Raw genomic sequence first — 18,780 nt, forward strand, 5'->3', positions numbered from 1 at the left:
TTTGCACTACTGAATAAATCACTTGCAATTGCTTCCTGTCTCGTATCCAGTCATTATGACATTTACAATGAACTCTGTTAGAGAGCAACATATGGCAATTTAACTGTTCAATAAAATAACTTTCCCATCTGTTGTCTCCAAGTCGATTTTACAACAGTTCAAATCCCACAGTTCTCGCCATCTCATAAAAGCCAATGTTGATTCTTGTTGCATTACAAGCTCGGGCTCATTCTCTTTTTGCCAGCAGACTCCCACACCAGACACACGTCAAAGTAGCAGAAGTAACTTTTCTCTATTTACGGATATGACGAGACACACGTGGGTGAGTGACATATGTATGCAATTCTGCACTTATAATAGACTTACCATATTGAATCGGGATAAGGCAAAACACGTATTGGTGATGTATTGATTTATTATTTAAAATGTTGTTGATTTTGAACAAATAAAAAAAAAGTTACATAGTGGCACATTGCCCACATACTTTTTTTTTAAAGTTTGATTAAATATAATTCTGAACATTATATTTTGATGCAAAACATAGGCAGGCACAGACACAACATTTCAGGGGTTGAAAGGTCAAAGTATTACACTGGTTCTGGTCTTAGCCTAGTTCTGGTCATGAATTTCTGTTGTTGCACAATAGTGGTGCAGGATCCTTCAGCTGTGGTCAAAGTGTGAAAGCAGGAAGTAAGAAAAAACAAACTTCCGATGTTGTCTGACTGTTGGAAAAAAAAAGTTTCCACATGAAACCTTGTAGAAATTCAGTATTTGTCAGTTACAGATTCAGCCTCTTCTGATGAAAAGCAACAAACATCTCTTTCCAATATCATAGAGTGACAAATGATGCCATGCTGCACATTTAAATAAATATACTGTAACTACTTTGATGTGTTAATATGTTCATTTCTGTCAATAAACATTCATAGTAGATGTTGCATTCAAATTACATTTTAAATGTGTCAATCTAGTGGAAAACTATAGATGTGGTCACCATGAACATGAACACACCACTAACATTAAGATGAATCAGCCAATAGAATCATGTACTGTAAATGTGTTTTTTCTTTAGTACAGGGAGGTACAGTATATAAAGGTGAATCTCTCTCTGTCTTCTCTTTCGGACTGTGTTGAGGAGGAAGATAAAACCTGTCATCGGCTCTACATGAAAACCAACAGTGATCTTTAATGAAGTCTGTAAGTTGAGACTAAAAACAGAACCTCTTTTTTTTTTTTTATTCTTACTTTATGGAGTTTTGTTAATACCTTTTTTAATTGGTTTATTTATTTTTTGTCAATTGTTTGTTCCTGTCTGTCAACTACAACTATTGTTAAGCTACATTGATTTGGAAAATATATGCTAGACATAAATCAAATTGGACTGACTGATCTATTGGATCGATCTATTTTCAGTTTTTTTTTATTTTTTATCAGCTTTACAAAACACGATTTTTTACCAAATATCTATATGCATAAACAACATGTCGTCTTGCATTAAAATGTGTGTTTAAAAAATATTTGTGATCCACACAATGTCAGGTACCCTAACAATTTAATAATATCTAAATTAGGTGGTTTAATTTAAGACAATAAATCATGTTCTGCTCGGTTTATCCATTTGAGGTTTAATTTGGCAATTTGAAATGCATAACTCAACCATTGTTTTCTTTAGATTATTGTTATTTTCCTAGAAGATTCACTTCAGAGGTTCTAAATCAGACTGTTTGGAACTATCTCCTAAACATGATTCATCTTTTTTTCATCTTATTGTTTTACCTTTTAAAATGTAAGTATAATGCATAATGAAGCAAATCTACCACAAACAATATTAACCATTTTATCAGCCATGACATTTCATATTACATTTTTCTAGGCAGCTCAGATAATGCAGACGTCGTGGCTCAGAATCGTCTGAAGATTGTTCAAGCTGGAGACAGTGTTACCTTCACCTGTATTTTACCAAGAGAGTCAAGAAACAGTGTTGTTTGGGTCAAACGAAGAGTCGGAGAGAAACCCCTTCCAATTGTTTCATCATATCAACGTTTACCTGTCATCTTTGAAAATGGCTTTGACAAACATAAACGCTTTTTTGTAACAAAAGACGAGAGCAGTTTTAATCTGAGCATCACAAATACAGAAGAATCAGACAGTGCAACATACTTCTGTGTTATATATGTTTATAATTTCCGATTGGGGGAGAGCACTGATCTCATTGTTAAAGGTAAGCAGAATATTCACTTAAATCTGACTGTGCTAGATACAGTACATTGTGTCTGTTCAAACAAGCGTTATGTTATTGTTATTTCTTTTCAGATGGACAGCTGAGCATTGACTCAGAGCATCAGAGACCTGAGACAGATCCAGATCATCCAGAAGAGTCTGCAGCGGCCCTGCAGTGTGCCGTCGTCACTCAGAGCTGTGCAGGAGAACACAACGTCTACTGGTTCAGACATGAATCTGGAGAATCTCCTCCAGGAATCATTTACACTCAGGAACGCAGGAACGCTCAGTGTGAGAGGAGGTCTGATGGGAACTCTACCACACACAAATGTGTCTACAACCTGCCCAAGAACATCAGTCACTATGATGCTGGGATTTATTACTGCGCTGTGGCCTCATGTGGAGAGATACTGTTTGGAGAAGGAAGAAAAGTAGATTCACCAGGGCCAGGTATCCACTGAATTTGCTACATAAATAAAAATAGAAAATTGTGTGGGCTCATGGTGTTGTTGCATCACTAATATCTTTTAAAAATAAGTTATTTTTCACATCTGCAGATACACCATGGAGTACAATTGCCCTAGTTTTAGCAGCTTCAAACTGTTTATCGGTGATTGTGATCATAATTCTGGGCTCACAGTTGTACAAGCATCGACGAAAAGGTAGGAATTACTGCATAACTCTTCTCTAATATGTAAGTCTGAACAGTCAAATCAACATCCTTCAATGACCGTGCAGTTATGTGTTCCAGTTCTTAATGCATTTCAAGATGGGACTCAGAACATTCAGAATAGTCACTTAATGGTAAGCACATGTTTTATACCATTTGTTGTAATTCAATATAATGTCTTCATGGGCAATTTGTGTGACTGAATGAATCAAAATTGCTGTTCTAGGATGAAGACAGAGATGCTTTGAATTATGCTGCATTGAGCTTTCAACAAAAGCCCTCCACTTCAAGAAGACCCAGGGGAAAACACATCAGATAATTCAATATGTGCACATGCAAGGAATCAATACAATTTACTAAAAATAAATTCTCTATTGTTCACAAAAAAACCCTACTCTTAATGTGACTCTTCGTGTGCTTTAATTGATAAAACCAATATATATTTTAAGCTCTTAATTATCCTACTCAAGATTCAAACATTATTCTATGCCTAAGTTTTATCTAAAATTATCCGTCAAATGAACAGTTTGACAATAATGTAATTGAAAGAAACCTTCATGGAAACCAGTTTTTTTTTTTTTTTTTTTTGGATGTCTGCATCAACTTGTTGGACTAGATTTTAGATCTACACATGCTAACATATTGATTGGGGGTTCATCAATTTTAGATAGACTGATTTGTTGAAAAAGTGTGAAGCTGATAAGCAGTAAAGAAGTGGAATTCCCTCTCCGTGGTACTTAAATTATAAGTGACAATTGTGTCCATTTTACTCAAGCTGACTCTCGCTTTAAAAATTAGTTTGACTACATTAGTAAGTAGAAGGTAATTTGAGATTTTAATCAATCATATCTAGGAATTGGATAGCATTAGTCTACATACCTGAAGAAATGTGATGCTGCCCAATATTATTTATAAATGGCTCAAGATGTCCCTCTAGCGGACACATGTGGAAAAATCCTCCACCCTGAGACCAGGAAAATAAGCTGTGTGAGGCCTTCAGTGCATTAGACTGTATTCAGAAATCACACGTTTAACTTAATGTTGAAATTCTAGGCGTACTATTCTAGGTTTAGGGTTTGTTTCTGTCCCTTTCTGGACAAAAGTGTGTCCTATCTGACCACAGCTTAAACTTTTAAGTTTAATGTAATTTCCATTAATCAATTATTTTATTGCTTCCATTTTCCTAATTAAAAATGTTTATTAACTAAATGTTTAATAATAATAATTATATATATATATATATATATATATATATATATATATATATATATATATATATATATATATATATATATACATTTAAATTAATTTAAATATTTGTAATATGTATATGTGTATATGTACTGTAATAGAATATGTGTATATTGTTTATAGTGTCATGATAAGCTGTTACTATTTATATATGTTTTTGTCACCCTGTAAGCATCGATGGGCTTTTGTTCCCCTCTACCAGTGTTAGCTGAAGTAATAAACTGCCTGTCAATGATGCATGTGTGGTTTTGATTCAGATAAAGGTGTGAAAACACACACCAGGTCAGTCCTGTGGTTGGAAAAATGCTCAAACCACACTGTGCAAAATCATGCAAAAGTTTGCATACAAAAGCACAGAGGTGCACACAAACTAAACCTCCTTATATATTAGGTTAATTAATACATAGGCAAATCCTTGCAAGTTGATGAGTAGCAGTATGCACATATACATATTTGGAAAATTACTTTACGTATGCATTTTTATGCTGACAGTCATGTCTAAAGTTGTAATGTTTCTCCGCTGATGTTCACCATAGTAGCTCTCAGTCTGTACTGAGCAGTTTCTTCCTGTCAGTCACTCTACAGGAAAATTATGTACTTCTGACTTGAGCTGTTATTCACATCACATGTTCTCTCATGGACAAATGCTGACTTTGAGGAGGAGTCTGTGCTTTGTGATATTAATGGCTTTTAAGCCCAAAAACGTACTGTATCAGAGCATTTCAGGGTTATAACTATGTACGGGCCCCAATACAATAAATACTGATGGGCCCTTTTTTATCCCAAACACCAACTTTAAAACATGAAAATAATGTTTTTAACATTGTAATTTGGTGCGGTCTTGACCAAGTTGGTGCTCTCAAAGCATCTTTTCACAAACTATGAAAATTTTTAATTATATTGTGTGAAATTAGAAATTGTGATATTTATCACAGCTTTCAAATGCCAAAAACATTGAAAAAATACCATTCAAATCTAGGCTCTGTTCTGAAATTCTTCTTAAGTCAAGATATTGCTTTGTTTAAAGAGGTCCAAATTTACATGATTACTCACAGAAAATCTTTACAGTTTTTCTCATTTCTGTGTTTGAAACGCTGGGATACCTATAGCAAATTTTAAGGGAAACTTTTGAGGGAACTCGCACTGCGTCGGAAGTAGCGACGTTATGGAAAGATAATACCCACTACTACGCCATACTAACAAGTGTGTCATCATATAATTACCTGAGCCCCTGGAGCTTTCCCTGGTCTGCCGACACAAACGGAGGAGGATAATAGGCCTGTAAAACTACTACTCTAGAAAGCCCCAGAACTCTTGCATTTATAGTAGGTCTTAACCTCAGTGCGCCACAAAAGAAACAAGATACCAGAGTGTGTCTCTCTAGATGTCAATCAGGCAAGGTGCTTGGCAGCTATGGCCACCACATGAAACTTAGCGTGGAGGATGATAGCCCAGCAGAAAAGCGATTCTGGACGATGTTCCTCCAATGAGTCATTATACAGGTGCTTCAGACGCAATCACGCAGTGGCGTTCGGGCGGACTGGCCATCTGGAGCACCGGGACTTTTCCCGGTGGGCCGCTGGCCAATGTGGGCCGGCCCACCCGGTACACAAATATATATATATATATATATATATACAGAGGTGTCAAGTAACGAAGTACAAATACTTCGTTACATTACTTAAGTAGAAATTTTGGGTATCTATACTTTACTGGAGTAATTATTTTTCAGACGACTTTTTACTTCTACTCCTTACATTTTTACGCAATTATCTGTACTTTCTACTCCTTACATTTTAAAAATAGCCTCGTTACTCCTACCAGTTCATTTCGGCTTGTTTTCATCCGGCTTGTCGTCGTTAAAAAAAAATTGGCCAATTACACAAACGGTTTAGATCTGAGTCCCGCCTCCTGAACACACATCGCTAAACTGATTGGCTTTGTGTTTTCTTTCTAACTTGTGAGAGGCTGTAGTCACATTTGGTTGTGTGAAGCGCCAAAACTCCTCCGAGTCCAGAAAACCAGATGCGGTAAGCGAGGGAGAAATGAACAGTTCTGTGCTCAACAATACGAGGCAAATCGCGTCAAATATTGATTTGGGGACAGACGTTTTTACAATATAATGACAATCGTAACATAACACTAACATAATCGTGTGTGTGTGTGTGTGTGTGTGTGTGTGTGTGTGTGTGTGTGTGTGTGTGTGTGTGTGTGAGAGAGAGAGAGCGAGAGAGTGTGAGTGTTGTGTGTACTCGTCTATCTATCTAAGAGGGGACCTTGGTGTCGTTACACACTCACTAACAGGGGACCGTCGAGCCAAGTGGGGACATTTTTCAAGTCCCCTGTTGGTCATGCTTTAAAACATGTTAAAATCAGCTAAAACACGCTCTGGTTAATTTTTTACATTTTTGACCAAGTGGGGACTTACATGTGTGTGTGTGTTTAAGTCCATACTCAGCAGCGCTCCTGTAGGCTGGAGCAGGAACTGCAGTGGCCCATTAACACACGTCGTTCACACTTCTCTATTGTCTGAATGGCTGCTGTCCTTGAGAGGCTCTGAGACTGTAGAGCTGCTGTTTAACTGCTTCAGTAACACTTTATAATAACTGCACGCTATTAATCATTAGTTAAGCATTAGTAAACAGTTAATTAATTTATAAAGCATTAATATACACTAATAAGCAGTATATAAATGCAGTTATAAATGATTTATTCCTGTTTTAAAAGCATATCTATAATGTGTTTAATAATTGTATTTTCATACTTTATTAATGATCAATTTATCATTTCTAAATGAAGTATAGCATCATTTACAAAGCAGTTATTTAGGAGTTGTCAGTGGTTCATAAGATCCCTTAGAAAGTGTGAGTAAATGATTCAACTATTTCAATGTACATTCATACATCATACACTTATTATTCAGACATATAGTAATAGTAACTTAGTGTGTTAATAAATGCTTTATTAACATGTATTTCTACTGTAGTTCAGGTAGTTATAAAACATTTAGTAGAGGTCAGTTCACTATTTTTTGTGAGCTCATCTAAAGTGAGGACTAGTTATGCTAGTTATGTAGGAGATTTAAAGGCTGTTCATATTTCTATGTTCTCTATCACTGTGTTGTGTTGTGTGTGTTTCCTTTTTCTGTTTAGAAGATAACTGAGTCTTTAAATCTCCTTTATAAATGCTTTAGGCATAACTAGTCCTCACTTTTGCTCACAAAATAGTGAACTGACCACTACTAAATGCTTTATAACTCCCTGAATCTACTACATTTACTCTAAGTGATCTTATTAATCACTGACAACTCCTAAATAACTGCTTTGTAAATAATGCTATACTTCATTTAGAAATGATAAATTGATAATTAATAAAGTATGAAAATACAATTATTAAACACATTATAGATATCCTTCTAAATCAATAATACAGCATTTAAAGCTGTATTTATAAACAGCTTATTAATGTCTGCTTTATGAATTATGATTTAACTGTTTACTAATGCTTAACTAATGATTAATAGGATAGTTATTATAAAGGGTTACCATATATATTATATTATATTTTTCATAATATAACTTCAAATATGCATTTTTTAATAAAAAAATAAAAAAACATGCCAAGAGGGGATCTGCAACTAAATGTCATAATTATAATGTAATTATTATTATATTATTAAGATATTAATAATGTGACTGATAGTATTGGCTGCCTATTAATTAAAACATAATTTCTACTACTCAATAGACATGTCCTTATTTTTCTGTTTCCTTTGTTTCTAGGATGTTGATGTACAGAGATATTCAGTGTTTGAAATATTGCTAAATTTAAATGCAACCAAACATATGTCGTTCCTTTCTTGATCTAATTCAAAACTTTTGAGTTGACTTGCTGCATCTGGTCATTTTGAAGAAACAAAAATGAAATACACAATTTTCTTTTAAGGTCTTTTTTCATAATATAACTTCAAATATGCAAAAAATAATAATATTTTAAACATGCCAAGATGGAATATCATCTCTGAACGATTTCTACCTATACAAGAGGGGACTCGCAATAGCCTGCAATGGAACTGTGTGTGTGTGTGTGTGTGAACAGTTAAGTCTGTCTTTATTTTGTAACTATAGTTACAAAATAAAGACAGACTTAATTGAATTGAATTGCTTGAGGAAAGACCATTTAAATCTACAACGGGGTAAAAAATACAGACGGTCCGGCAGCAACAGTTCAAAAGCAGAGGCGAGAATATCCTCTTATCATTCATAATATAATTTTTTTACTTTCTATGCTTGGTTATGCAGTCCCTAACAATTTACTTGCCATTGTTATGTGTCATTGCACACACACATACATATCTATATTACTAACAGACCAATGTCGCTCTACACTGGCCGAGAGGGGACTCTCGGAACGATCTCTATCTATACAAGAGGGGACTTGGCTGCAATGGAGCTGTGTGTGTGTGTGTGTGTGTGTGTGTGAACAGTGAAGTGAACTGGCAGTGAAGTCTGTCTTCATTATGTAACTATATATATATAGTATATTATATAGTATATTATATATTACGCCTTTTATCATTCATAACATTATTTTTCTTATTTAACGCTTATTTTCTCTCTTCATAGATACTTTCTATGCTTGGTTATGCAGTCCCTTTAGGGTTTATAGGATTAATCAAACAGAAATAGCTCTTTAAGGTAACGATTTCAGGTCACTATAGTGACCTATATTTAGTATAGCGTAAAGCATACTTTATACAGTGAATAATGATTTTATTAATCAAAATGAACTTCGCGTCCCCAGTTGGATGGTAAAGAACGATACGTGTTTGGCTGCTTTGTACATTTCTTGCCATCACAAACACACTGTAAAGATTTTGGAGGTCAATCTCAAAATGTTATGTCGACTTGTTGCACTGAACATTTTTAGTTGGTTCAGTTGAAATATATGAAGTAGGGATGTTCATTTAACATTTTGTTTTCTGACTGAAAGCTGATGGTTGTTAACCAGTCATCATCAGTTAACTGACATGATTTGAAGGTTAGATTAGAATTAAATGGACTTAGAATAGATAGGTGTCTGTGACCAATTCAAAAACCTAAAAAATGTAGATTTACATGTGCAAATAGCAGCATAAACAACAGAACATGAGGATTCACACATCAAGCACCCGCAGTGCTTCTGTGAACACAGTAAACCAGAATAAAAGTGTATATATAACTGTATATATAATAAATAGGCCAACTTAAATGAACAATTAACAAAACTAAAGTGCAATAAAGAATGGACACTTCAGGACATAATTTTCAATTTACACCTGACAATGCAAGCTTTTGAAAACGAGTTTCAAAGTGCAAGGTTTTGAAAACGATGCCTTTACCATCTGCATGTAAACAACATAAACGTGAATTTGTGAAATTGGTATGTCATTCCAACCCGGTCACACTAAATGCGTCTCTATAGCACACATTGTGTTTATTGTGCAATTTATACGCGAAAAGGAGTTTCTGTGTGCATATGATACGCATGGGTGGGTTTAGGGTAGGTTTAGTAATGGTGTGTAATATGTAATATGTATTATATGTTTGGTTAGGATTAGTGTTGTAGGGTGCATGACATGTGTATTCACCTTATTTTCCACGAGGGTGACGCCATTACGTTCGTTTTGTCATCTTACTTCGGGCTGAGAGGGACCTCAACTTCCGTCTGAAAGGACGCTAGTTTCTAGACGTAATTCTATTGTTCTAACGGTAAAATATGTCAAGTATTGTATGGTCAGTTAGGGGCTGCCATAACAATTGGATTAAGAGGATAGAACAATTTAACCAACAGTGTTACGAACACAATGTAAAGCGATCGGAATGTTGTGGTGTACTTTACGATTTACACCCGGATGTGCCGTGTCAGTTTAGCGGAAGTCGGATGACAAATTGCGGAAGCGCAAAGTATTAAAAGTGGGCGGGGCGGAATAAGGTGAATTACACGCAATAAAGTGCTATCATATGAATGTATTAAATGCATGAATAAGCCTTTCTGCATCTGACAGGGATAAAGAAGTTTGAATTCTGGCAATATTTTTAAGATGGAAAAATGCAGATTTTGAAACCATTTTGATATGGGCATCAAATGACAAATGCGGATCAAAGATAACACCTAGATTTCGCACTTGTGATGCTGGAGACAATAATTCAGAATCAGAAAACAGACTTAGACAGTTATGTTTGTGCAAATCTGTCAGCATACCAAAAAGTAACAGTTCCATTTTTGATTTGTTAAGCTTAAGATAGTTGTCATGCATCCATACCTTTATTTCTTCCAGACATACGGTAAGAGCTGTAATTGCGAGATTTGGATCAGGGAGTGAGCTAACATAGATCTGCATGTCATCAGCATAACAAGGAAAAACCCCGTACCGTACTTTCTAATAATGTCACCAAGCGGCAACATATAGATGCAGAACAAAGTAGGTCCTAGTACTGACCCCTGCGGGACGCCCTGCTGTACTAATGTTGCCTCCGATTTGTTCTTCCCCAAATAAATATACTGCAAAGAGATGCCAGAGGTGCCTAACAAAACACGCAACCTGTCAAGGAGGATGATATGACATATAGTGTCAAAAGCAGCGCTAATGTCTAGCAGAACCAAAATGCTGCAAGCACCCATATCAGCAGAAACATTAGGCGTTTCTCAATAGCAAGTACGCACAGTTTGGACTTGCCAAGTCCAGCTCAGGAGAATGACTCCCGAGGACGCGAGTCCGGTAATTCTGCTAATGGAACAGCACGTTCTTCAAAGCGTCAGTCAGCTCGCTCTGCTACTCCGGTTATCTCTGTATGTACATTTTAGGCAACAATAAAACAAAATATGTTATAAAACACCACACTGCCTCTTTTCGTTTTCATTTAAAGAAATCTTAAACATTATAGCCACACAAATGGTGATTGCCTGGATCTCACAACCTGGATCAAATTTTCATAAATCTTTATAAATAAACCACAGATTTGAGCTTTAAACAACTACATTCTCGCCTGAAAAACTCTTAAATTTACATTTCGTGGCACAGTAACAGTAGTATTATATGTCAACTGTAAATTAAAAGATGGCGCTTCTTATGTTGTCATTCCCCTTGTAGCACGCGCAAGTGACGATTCTCTGTCAACCAATCAACGTCCTGCAGTTAGTCTAGCTCCACCCTTTAGTACCATACCACTGTGCTGGTACCCCAACGGAAGGGTACCCAAAAAGTGTTAAGGTTCGGCTTTTTGGTACCATTCACAACTTTTGACAGTGGAAACGGAAATAAATGCATACCGTACCGTACCGTACCGTACCGCTCAGTGAAAACAAGCCATTAGAGATTAGAGTCGAATCTTCCCTAACAATTTTTAAGTCTCTTTTAAAAAGGTATTTGTTTTCTCTGGCGTATTGATTTTTTTTTTTTTAAATGTATATATTATATTATATTTTTGTGTATTAGAGTGTGTATATTTAGGATACGTATTTAGTTGTCTTGTACAGCACTTTGGCCAGTCTTGTGGCTGTTTTAAATGTACTTTATAAATTAATTAAACTTGAAACCACTGATTGTAATAATACATCAAAATTCTTACTGTCAGTTAACCGGTTAGTCATAGTATTCTCAATGTATTTTAACACTGGCACTTTAGTTGAACCATCTGAATATTTTAAATGCAACAATCAACATAAAATTGAGTTTTGACCTTTGTGTATTTTTTTTACAGTGTATTTTTTAGGGCAATAAACCCAGACAGCAACATAGTGTTGGCCCAGATCCGGCCCACATCCGGGCTGTGTGGATTCCAGATGTGGGCCAGATCCGGGCCGATACTATGTAGCTGTCTGAGACTGGTGTTTTAGTGTTATTATGAACATCGCCATCACATTCAGAGATACTGCTAAATGTAAAAGCAATCAAACGTGTCATTCTTTATTATCAAACAGTGGACAAAATAAGTAAATTTGTTTAATGAAATGAATATAACATGTGCATGCATACTGCTGCTGCTTATCTTTAGCATGTACACTAACTTGTGTGGAAATGGGCATGGAATGGTGAAAAAATGCTGACCTAAAAATTGTTACACTTAATTTAAGTGATATTACTTAACATTAATGAACCAACATACAATAAAACTACCAAAACACATCATTCATGTCTCAAATTAAGGCATTCTTTCAGAACTCTAGTGAAGGTTTCAGCCAACAAACATAAATTAAATATACAAAACAAAAAACACACAAACAACAGGCAGCAATATGCACTATTTTCTGCTGTTCAGAATTCAATGCAGTTTATGTTACATGGTTCATGTTTACATTAATGTACAAACCTTTTGTATAGATGGTGATGAAAATGAAAGACTAAGACTTGTGTATGTGTTTAGCTACATCTTATTTTTTCTGATTTAAAAAAAATTATATTTCAGAATAATATATATCAATGTGGTATACGGTAGAAATATTACACATTTCAGTCTAGCTTAGGTTTTTAAATTAAATAACACAGTCTTGGAAATAATATGTAAGCATGTGCAAATAAGCCTGTATAGTAAATCAAGTTCTGTTGGTCTTTGTGTTTAAGTGAGAAATTAATTCATTTAAATTGAAAGATCTCAATGTTTATAAGATCTTTCAATTATGTTTAACAGTTTTGAGCGTATAAAAGAGTGTATAAAAATGGGCTCTGAGTTTTGGCAGTGGTTGTGTCTAAGTGAAATATGTAGTTTGGAAGATGTAGTCACTGAATGCATTAATACAACATTGAATGACACAGACATTTGCAACACTTCTACAGTAATACCGTAGTAAAATATATTCAGAATCTAAAAAATTAAATACTATCAAAACAATTAGATGTAGCTGAACACATACAGGTATTAATCTTTCAGTTTCATCACCATCTATAAAAAGGGGAAACTTGGGGGAAAATGTGTACTGTACTGTAAACAATGACCATGTAACATATAATGTTGTGAATTCTGAACAACAGAAAAAAGCAGAAATATTTTATAATGCTTCCTGTTATTTGTGTTTTTTTATTTAACGTGTGTTTTTTTGGGGTAAAACCTTTTCTAGTGTTCTGGAAGAATGAGTTGATCTGACACATGAATGAAGTTTCAGTGCATTTTGAATGTGAAATGAACTGCTGTCAAGCTGTAAGTTGGTTTGGAGAAGATATCATGGTCTTTTAACCTGACATCATTTAAGACATCATTTAAGACTGTGGTATAAATGATTGAATGATTTAACCATAACTCATTACTATCCTTGATTTCTAAAATAGGTATTTTTCATATGTATGTAGACTAGGGTGTGTGAATTGAGTTGTTGCACTTCCCCCCCACACACAATTTACATATCAATGCAGGAAGGCCTTAAAGGCCAGTGTTTGTCTCAGGTGAGAGCCAACAACCCCCAGAGTCCTGTTACCAATATCTGTGCAACTTCTCAAATACACTAGAATAAACTAGAGAAAACGCTGGGATTTACCCTGCCAAATTTATTTTGTAAAGTTTTCTTTTGTAAAAATGTATTTAAAAAATAAATAAAACAAGAATTACACTATCTACTGTTCACTGCAGTTAATGTTACATTATCCACGTTTACAATACTGTACAAAAATATGAAACTGAGATTAACACTTGTATAGGTGTTTAGTTAAATATAATTTTTTTGTTTTTGTTTTTTTTAGATTCAGAATTTAAAACATCTGCAAATTGGCCTGTATAGAACATAAATGTCTGTTGGTGTTTGTGTTAAGTGAGAAATAAATAAAAAAATTTGCCAAAGCAATAATAAATGATCCACAGTTTGGCTCACATAAGCCCCGTTCACACAGAGATTCCGGAAAATACACTGATAATTTGTCCCGCGATTGTTTGATTTCTGTTCATTCACACTCCCAGGGATTTTCTGAAATCAGTATTATATATTATAATATAATATTTAAATATAAAATCTTGTTTACTTGTTTAGCACTATGTTCGCAATGAAACTAAATTAATGATTATTCCAAACACAAATAAAATGTAAGTTTCCCAATTCTAAAGTCACTTTTTCAAAACTCTCTTCACACAGTGATCACACCATCCGTCTATGTGAGCTAAACTGTGGATCACTGCTTTGAAAGATGTCATTGAATGCATTTTGTTCCATTTACATTCATTATTCTTAAACACAAACACCAACAGAACTTTATGTTCTATACAGGCTAATTTGCACATGTTTACATACTCTTTTTAAAACTGTTAATAATAATAGTACTGTTAAACTGTTAAAAATAACAAGTAATTTCAATCACATTGAAATAGATATTCTGATTCTAAAATATAATCAAAATAATTAGATGTAAGTGTTAGTCTTTCAGTTTCATCACCATCTATACAAAAGGGGAAACTTAGGAATATTTTAGTACAGTAATGTTAAAAAGTTAGTTTGTTAGTATACTTTACTTTATTGCCCTTTTTCAGGAAATTTGTCTTGGACTCAAAGCTGCATTAGTACACAACATATACATACACACACAAACCAAAAAGAGTTTTAAAAAAACGGCATTACTACATCTGGCTATTTAACATATTAATAGATACAGGAATAAATGATTTTTTTGTAACGGTTCCTCTTACTCAGTGGGACTCTATACCGTCTCCATGATGGCAGCATCTGATACATTGGAAATAAAACATGGCTTGAATCACTCACTATTGTCTGTGCATTTTTTTTTAAAATCCACGATTCGTAAATTGATTGAAGTGATGAGTACTCTCTTACACCCATAACTTAACATTGCAGTTTTCACAAGACGTACAAGCTGTGATTTTAATTGGACCAAAAGATTGCCATATGAAGTGTGCATCCAATAATTTAAAAGACTACCTAAAACGGCATAATGAAATAATTGCATAATTCTCTGATTTACACCAAACAGCCTAAGTCTTCTTAAAAAAATACAATCGTTGCCGGAATTTTGAACAAAGATAATCAATGTGGGCTTTCCAAGTAAATGAACGATCAATGACCACACCTATATACTTATAGGTATCCACCTGCTCAATATTATCATAGATGATAACTGGGCTGTAATCAAAAAGGATCATGTAACATCAACTGCAGTGAATTATAAACAGTAGATAGTGTCATTCTTGTTTTATGAAAGCATTTTACAAAAGAAAACATTGTGTAATGCTCCTGTTGTTTGTGTTTTTTGTTTTGTTTTATGAGTGACAAAGTGTGTTTGTTGTTAAATCTTTTCTAATGTTCTGGAAGAATGAGTTGATCTGAGACATGAAGTTTCAGTGCATTTTGAATGTGAAATGAACTGCTGTCAAGCTGTAAGTTGGTTAGGAGAACTGAGTGAAGAGTTTTGAAAATGTACCTAAATATTGAGAAATGTGTCCTAGTGATTGTAAAAACCTGTAATTTAATTTAATTTGGCAGGGTAAATCCCAGCGTTTTCTCTAGTTTATTCTAGTGTATTTGAGAAGTTGCACAGATATTGGTAACAGGACTCTGGGGGTTGTTGGCTCTCACCTGAGACAAACACTGGCCTTTAAGGCCTTCCTGCATTGATATGTAAATTGTGTGTGGGGGGGGGAAGTGCAACAACTCAATATACACAGCCTAGTCTACATACATATGAAAAATACCTATTTTAGAAATCAAGGATAGTAATGAGTTATGGTTAAATCATTCAATCATTTATACCACAGTCTTAAATGATGTCTTAAATGATGTCAGGTTAAAAGACCATGATATCTTCTCCAAACCAACTTACAGCTTGACAGCAGTTCATTTCACATTCAAAATGCACTGAAACTTCATTCATGTGTCAGATCAACTCATTCTTCCAGAACACTAGAAAAGGTTTTACCCCAAAAAAACACACGTTAAATAAAAAAACACAAATAACAGGAAGCATTATAAAATATTTCTGCTGTTTTCTGTTGTTCAGAATTCACAACATTATATGTTACATGGTCATTGTTTACAGTACAGTACACATTTTCCCCCAAGTTTCCCCTTTTTATAGATGGTGATGAAACTGAAAGATTAATACCTGTATGTGTTCAGCTACATCTAATTGTTTTGATAGTATTTAATTTTTTAGATTCTGAATATATTTTACTACGGTATTACTGTAGAAGTGTTGCAAATGTCTGTGTCATTCAATGTTGTATTAATGCATTCAGTGACTACATCTTCCAAACTACATATTTCACTTAGACACAACCACTGCCAAAACTCAGAGCCCATTTTTATACACTCTTTTATACGCTCAAAACTGTTAAACATAATTGAAAGATCTTATAAACATTGAGATCTTTCAATTTAAATGAATTAATTTCTCACTTAAACACAAAGACCAACAGAACTTGATTTACTATACAGGCTTATTTGCACATGCTTACATATTATTTCCAAGACTGTGTTATTTAATTTAAAAACCTAAGCTAGACTGAAATGTGTAATATTTCTACCGTATACCACATTGATATATATTATTCTGAAATATTATTTTTTTTAAATCAGAAAAAATAAGATGTAGCTAAACACATACACAAGTCTTAGTCTTTCATTTTCATCACCATCTATACAAAAGGTTTGTACATTAATGTAAACATGAACCATGTAACATAAACTGCATTGAATTCTGAACAGCAGAAAATAGTGCATATTGCTGCCTGTTGTTTGTGTGTTTTTTGTTTTGTATATTTAATTTATGTTTGTTGGCTGAAACCTTCACTAGAGTTCTGAAAGAATGCCTTAATTTGAGACATGAATGATGTGTTTTGGTAGTTTTATTGTATGTTGGTTCATTAATGTTAAGTAATATCACTTAAATTAAGTGTAACAATTTTTAGGTCAGCATTTTTTCACCATTCCATGCCCATTTCCACACAAGTTAGTGTACATGCTAAAGATAAGCAGCAGCAGTATGCATGCACATGTTATATTCATTTCATTACACAAATTTACTTATTTTGTCCACTGTTTGATAATAAAGAATGACACGTTTGATTGCTTTTACATTTAGCAGTATCTCTGAATGTGATGGCGATGTTCATAATAACACTAAAACACCAGTCTCAGACAGCTACATAGTATCGGCCCGGATCTGGCCCACATCTGGAATCCACACAGCCCGGATGTGGGCCGGATCTGGGCCAACACTATGTTGCTGTCTGGGTTTATTGCCCTAAAAAATACACTGTAAAAAAAATACACAAAGGTCAAAACTCAATTTTATGTTGATTGTTGCATTTAAAATATTCAGATGGTTCAACTAAAGTGCCAGTGTTAAAATACATTGAGAATACTATGACTAACCGGTTAACTGACAGTAAGAATTTTGATGTATTATTACAATCAGTGGTTTCAAGTTTAATTAATTTATAAAGTACATTTAAAACAGCCACAAGACTGGCCAAAGTGCTGTACAAGACAACTAAATACGTATCCTAAATATACACACTCTAATACACAAAAATATAATATAATATATACATTAAAAAAAAAAAAAATCAATACGCCAGAGAAAACAAATACCTTTTTAAAAGAGACTTAAAAATTGTTAGGGAAGATTCGACTCTAATCTCTAATGGCTTGTTTTCACTGAGCGGTACGGTACGGTACGGTATGCATTTATTTCCGTTTCCACTGTCAAAAGTTGTGAATGGTACCAAAAAGCCGAACCTTAACACTTTTTGGGTACCCTTCCGTTGGGGTACCAGCACAGTGGTATGGTACTAAAGGGTGGAGCTAGACTAACTGCAGGACGTTGATTGGTTGACAGAGAATCGTCACTTGCGCGTGCTACAAGGGGAATGACAACATAAGAAGCGCCATCTTTTAATTTACAGTTGACATATAATACTACTGTTACTGTGTCACGAAATGTAAATTTAAGAGTTTTTCAGGCGAGAATGTAGTTGTTTAAAGCTCAAATCTGTGGTTTATTTATAAAGATTTATGAAAATTTGATCCAGGTTGTGAGATCCAGGCAATCACCATTTGTGTGGCTATAATGTTTAAGATTTCTTTAAATGAAAACGAAAAGAGGCAGTGTGGTGTTTTATAACATATTTTGTTTTATTGTTGCCTAAAATGTACATACAGAGATAACCGGAGTAGCAGAGCGAGCTGACTGACGCTTTGAAGAACGTGCTGTTCCATTAGCAGAATTACCGGACTCGCGTCCTCGGGAGTCATTCTCCTGAGCTGGACTTGGCAAGTCCAAACTGTGCGTACTTGCTATTGAGAAACGCCTAATGTTTCTGCTGATATGGGTGCTTGCAGCATTTTGGTTCTGCTAGACATTAGCGCTGCTTTTGACACTATGGGCCCTATTTTAACGATCTGAAACGCAAGTGTCAAAGCGCAAAGCGCAAGTAACTTTGTGGGCGGGTCTCGGCGCTGTTGCTATTTTCCCGGCGGGATAAATGACTCTTGCGCCAGGCGCAAATCTAAAATGGGTTGGTCTGAAGTAGCTTCATTATTCATAGGTGTGGTTTGGGCGTAACGTGAAATAAACCAATCAGAGCGTCATCTCACAATCCCTTTAAGAGCAGATGCGCTTTTTCCATAGCGGATTGCTATTGTAACGGCGGATTTGCCAGGCG

The 18,780-nt window shown here is 34.7% G+C and overlaps 2 protein-coding genes across 2 annotated transcripts in view; both read left to right on the forward strand.

Annotated features, from left to right (window-relative positions):
* LOC309488163 (uncharacterized protein) overlaps positions 1-18,780 on the forward strand; it is a 120,662-nt gene that overhangs the window by 73,797 nt on the left and 28,085 nt on the right. The window contains exon 8 of the mRNA XM_082156229.1: positions 2,778-2,882. Coding sequence (XP_082012355.1) covers positions 2,778-2,882 — 105 coding nt within the window. The remainder of the gene's footprint in view (positions 1-2,777; positions 2,883-18,780) is intronic.
* LOC309488272 (uncharacterized protein) overlaps positions 1-18,780 on the forward strand; it is a 99,585-nt gene that overhangs the window by 23,119 nt on the left and 57,686 nt on the right. The window lies entirely within an intron of this gene.

The sequence above is a fragment of the Leuciscus leuciscus genome (genome assembly GCF_965113295.1).
Source record: "Leuciscus leuciscus genome assembly, chromosome: 2".
NCBI lineage: Eukaryota > Metazoa > Chordata > Actinopteri > Cypriniformes > Leuciscidae > Leuciscus > Leuciscus leuciscus.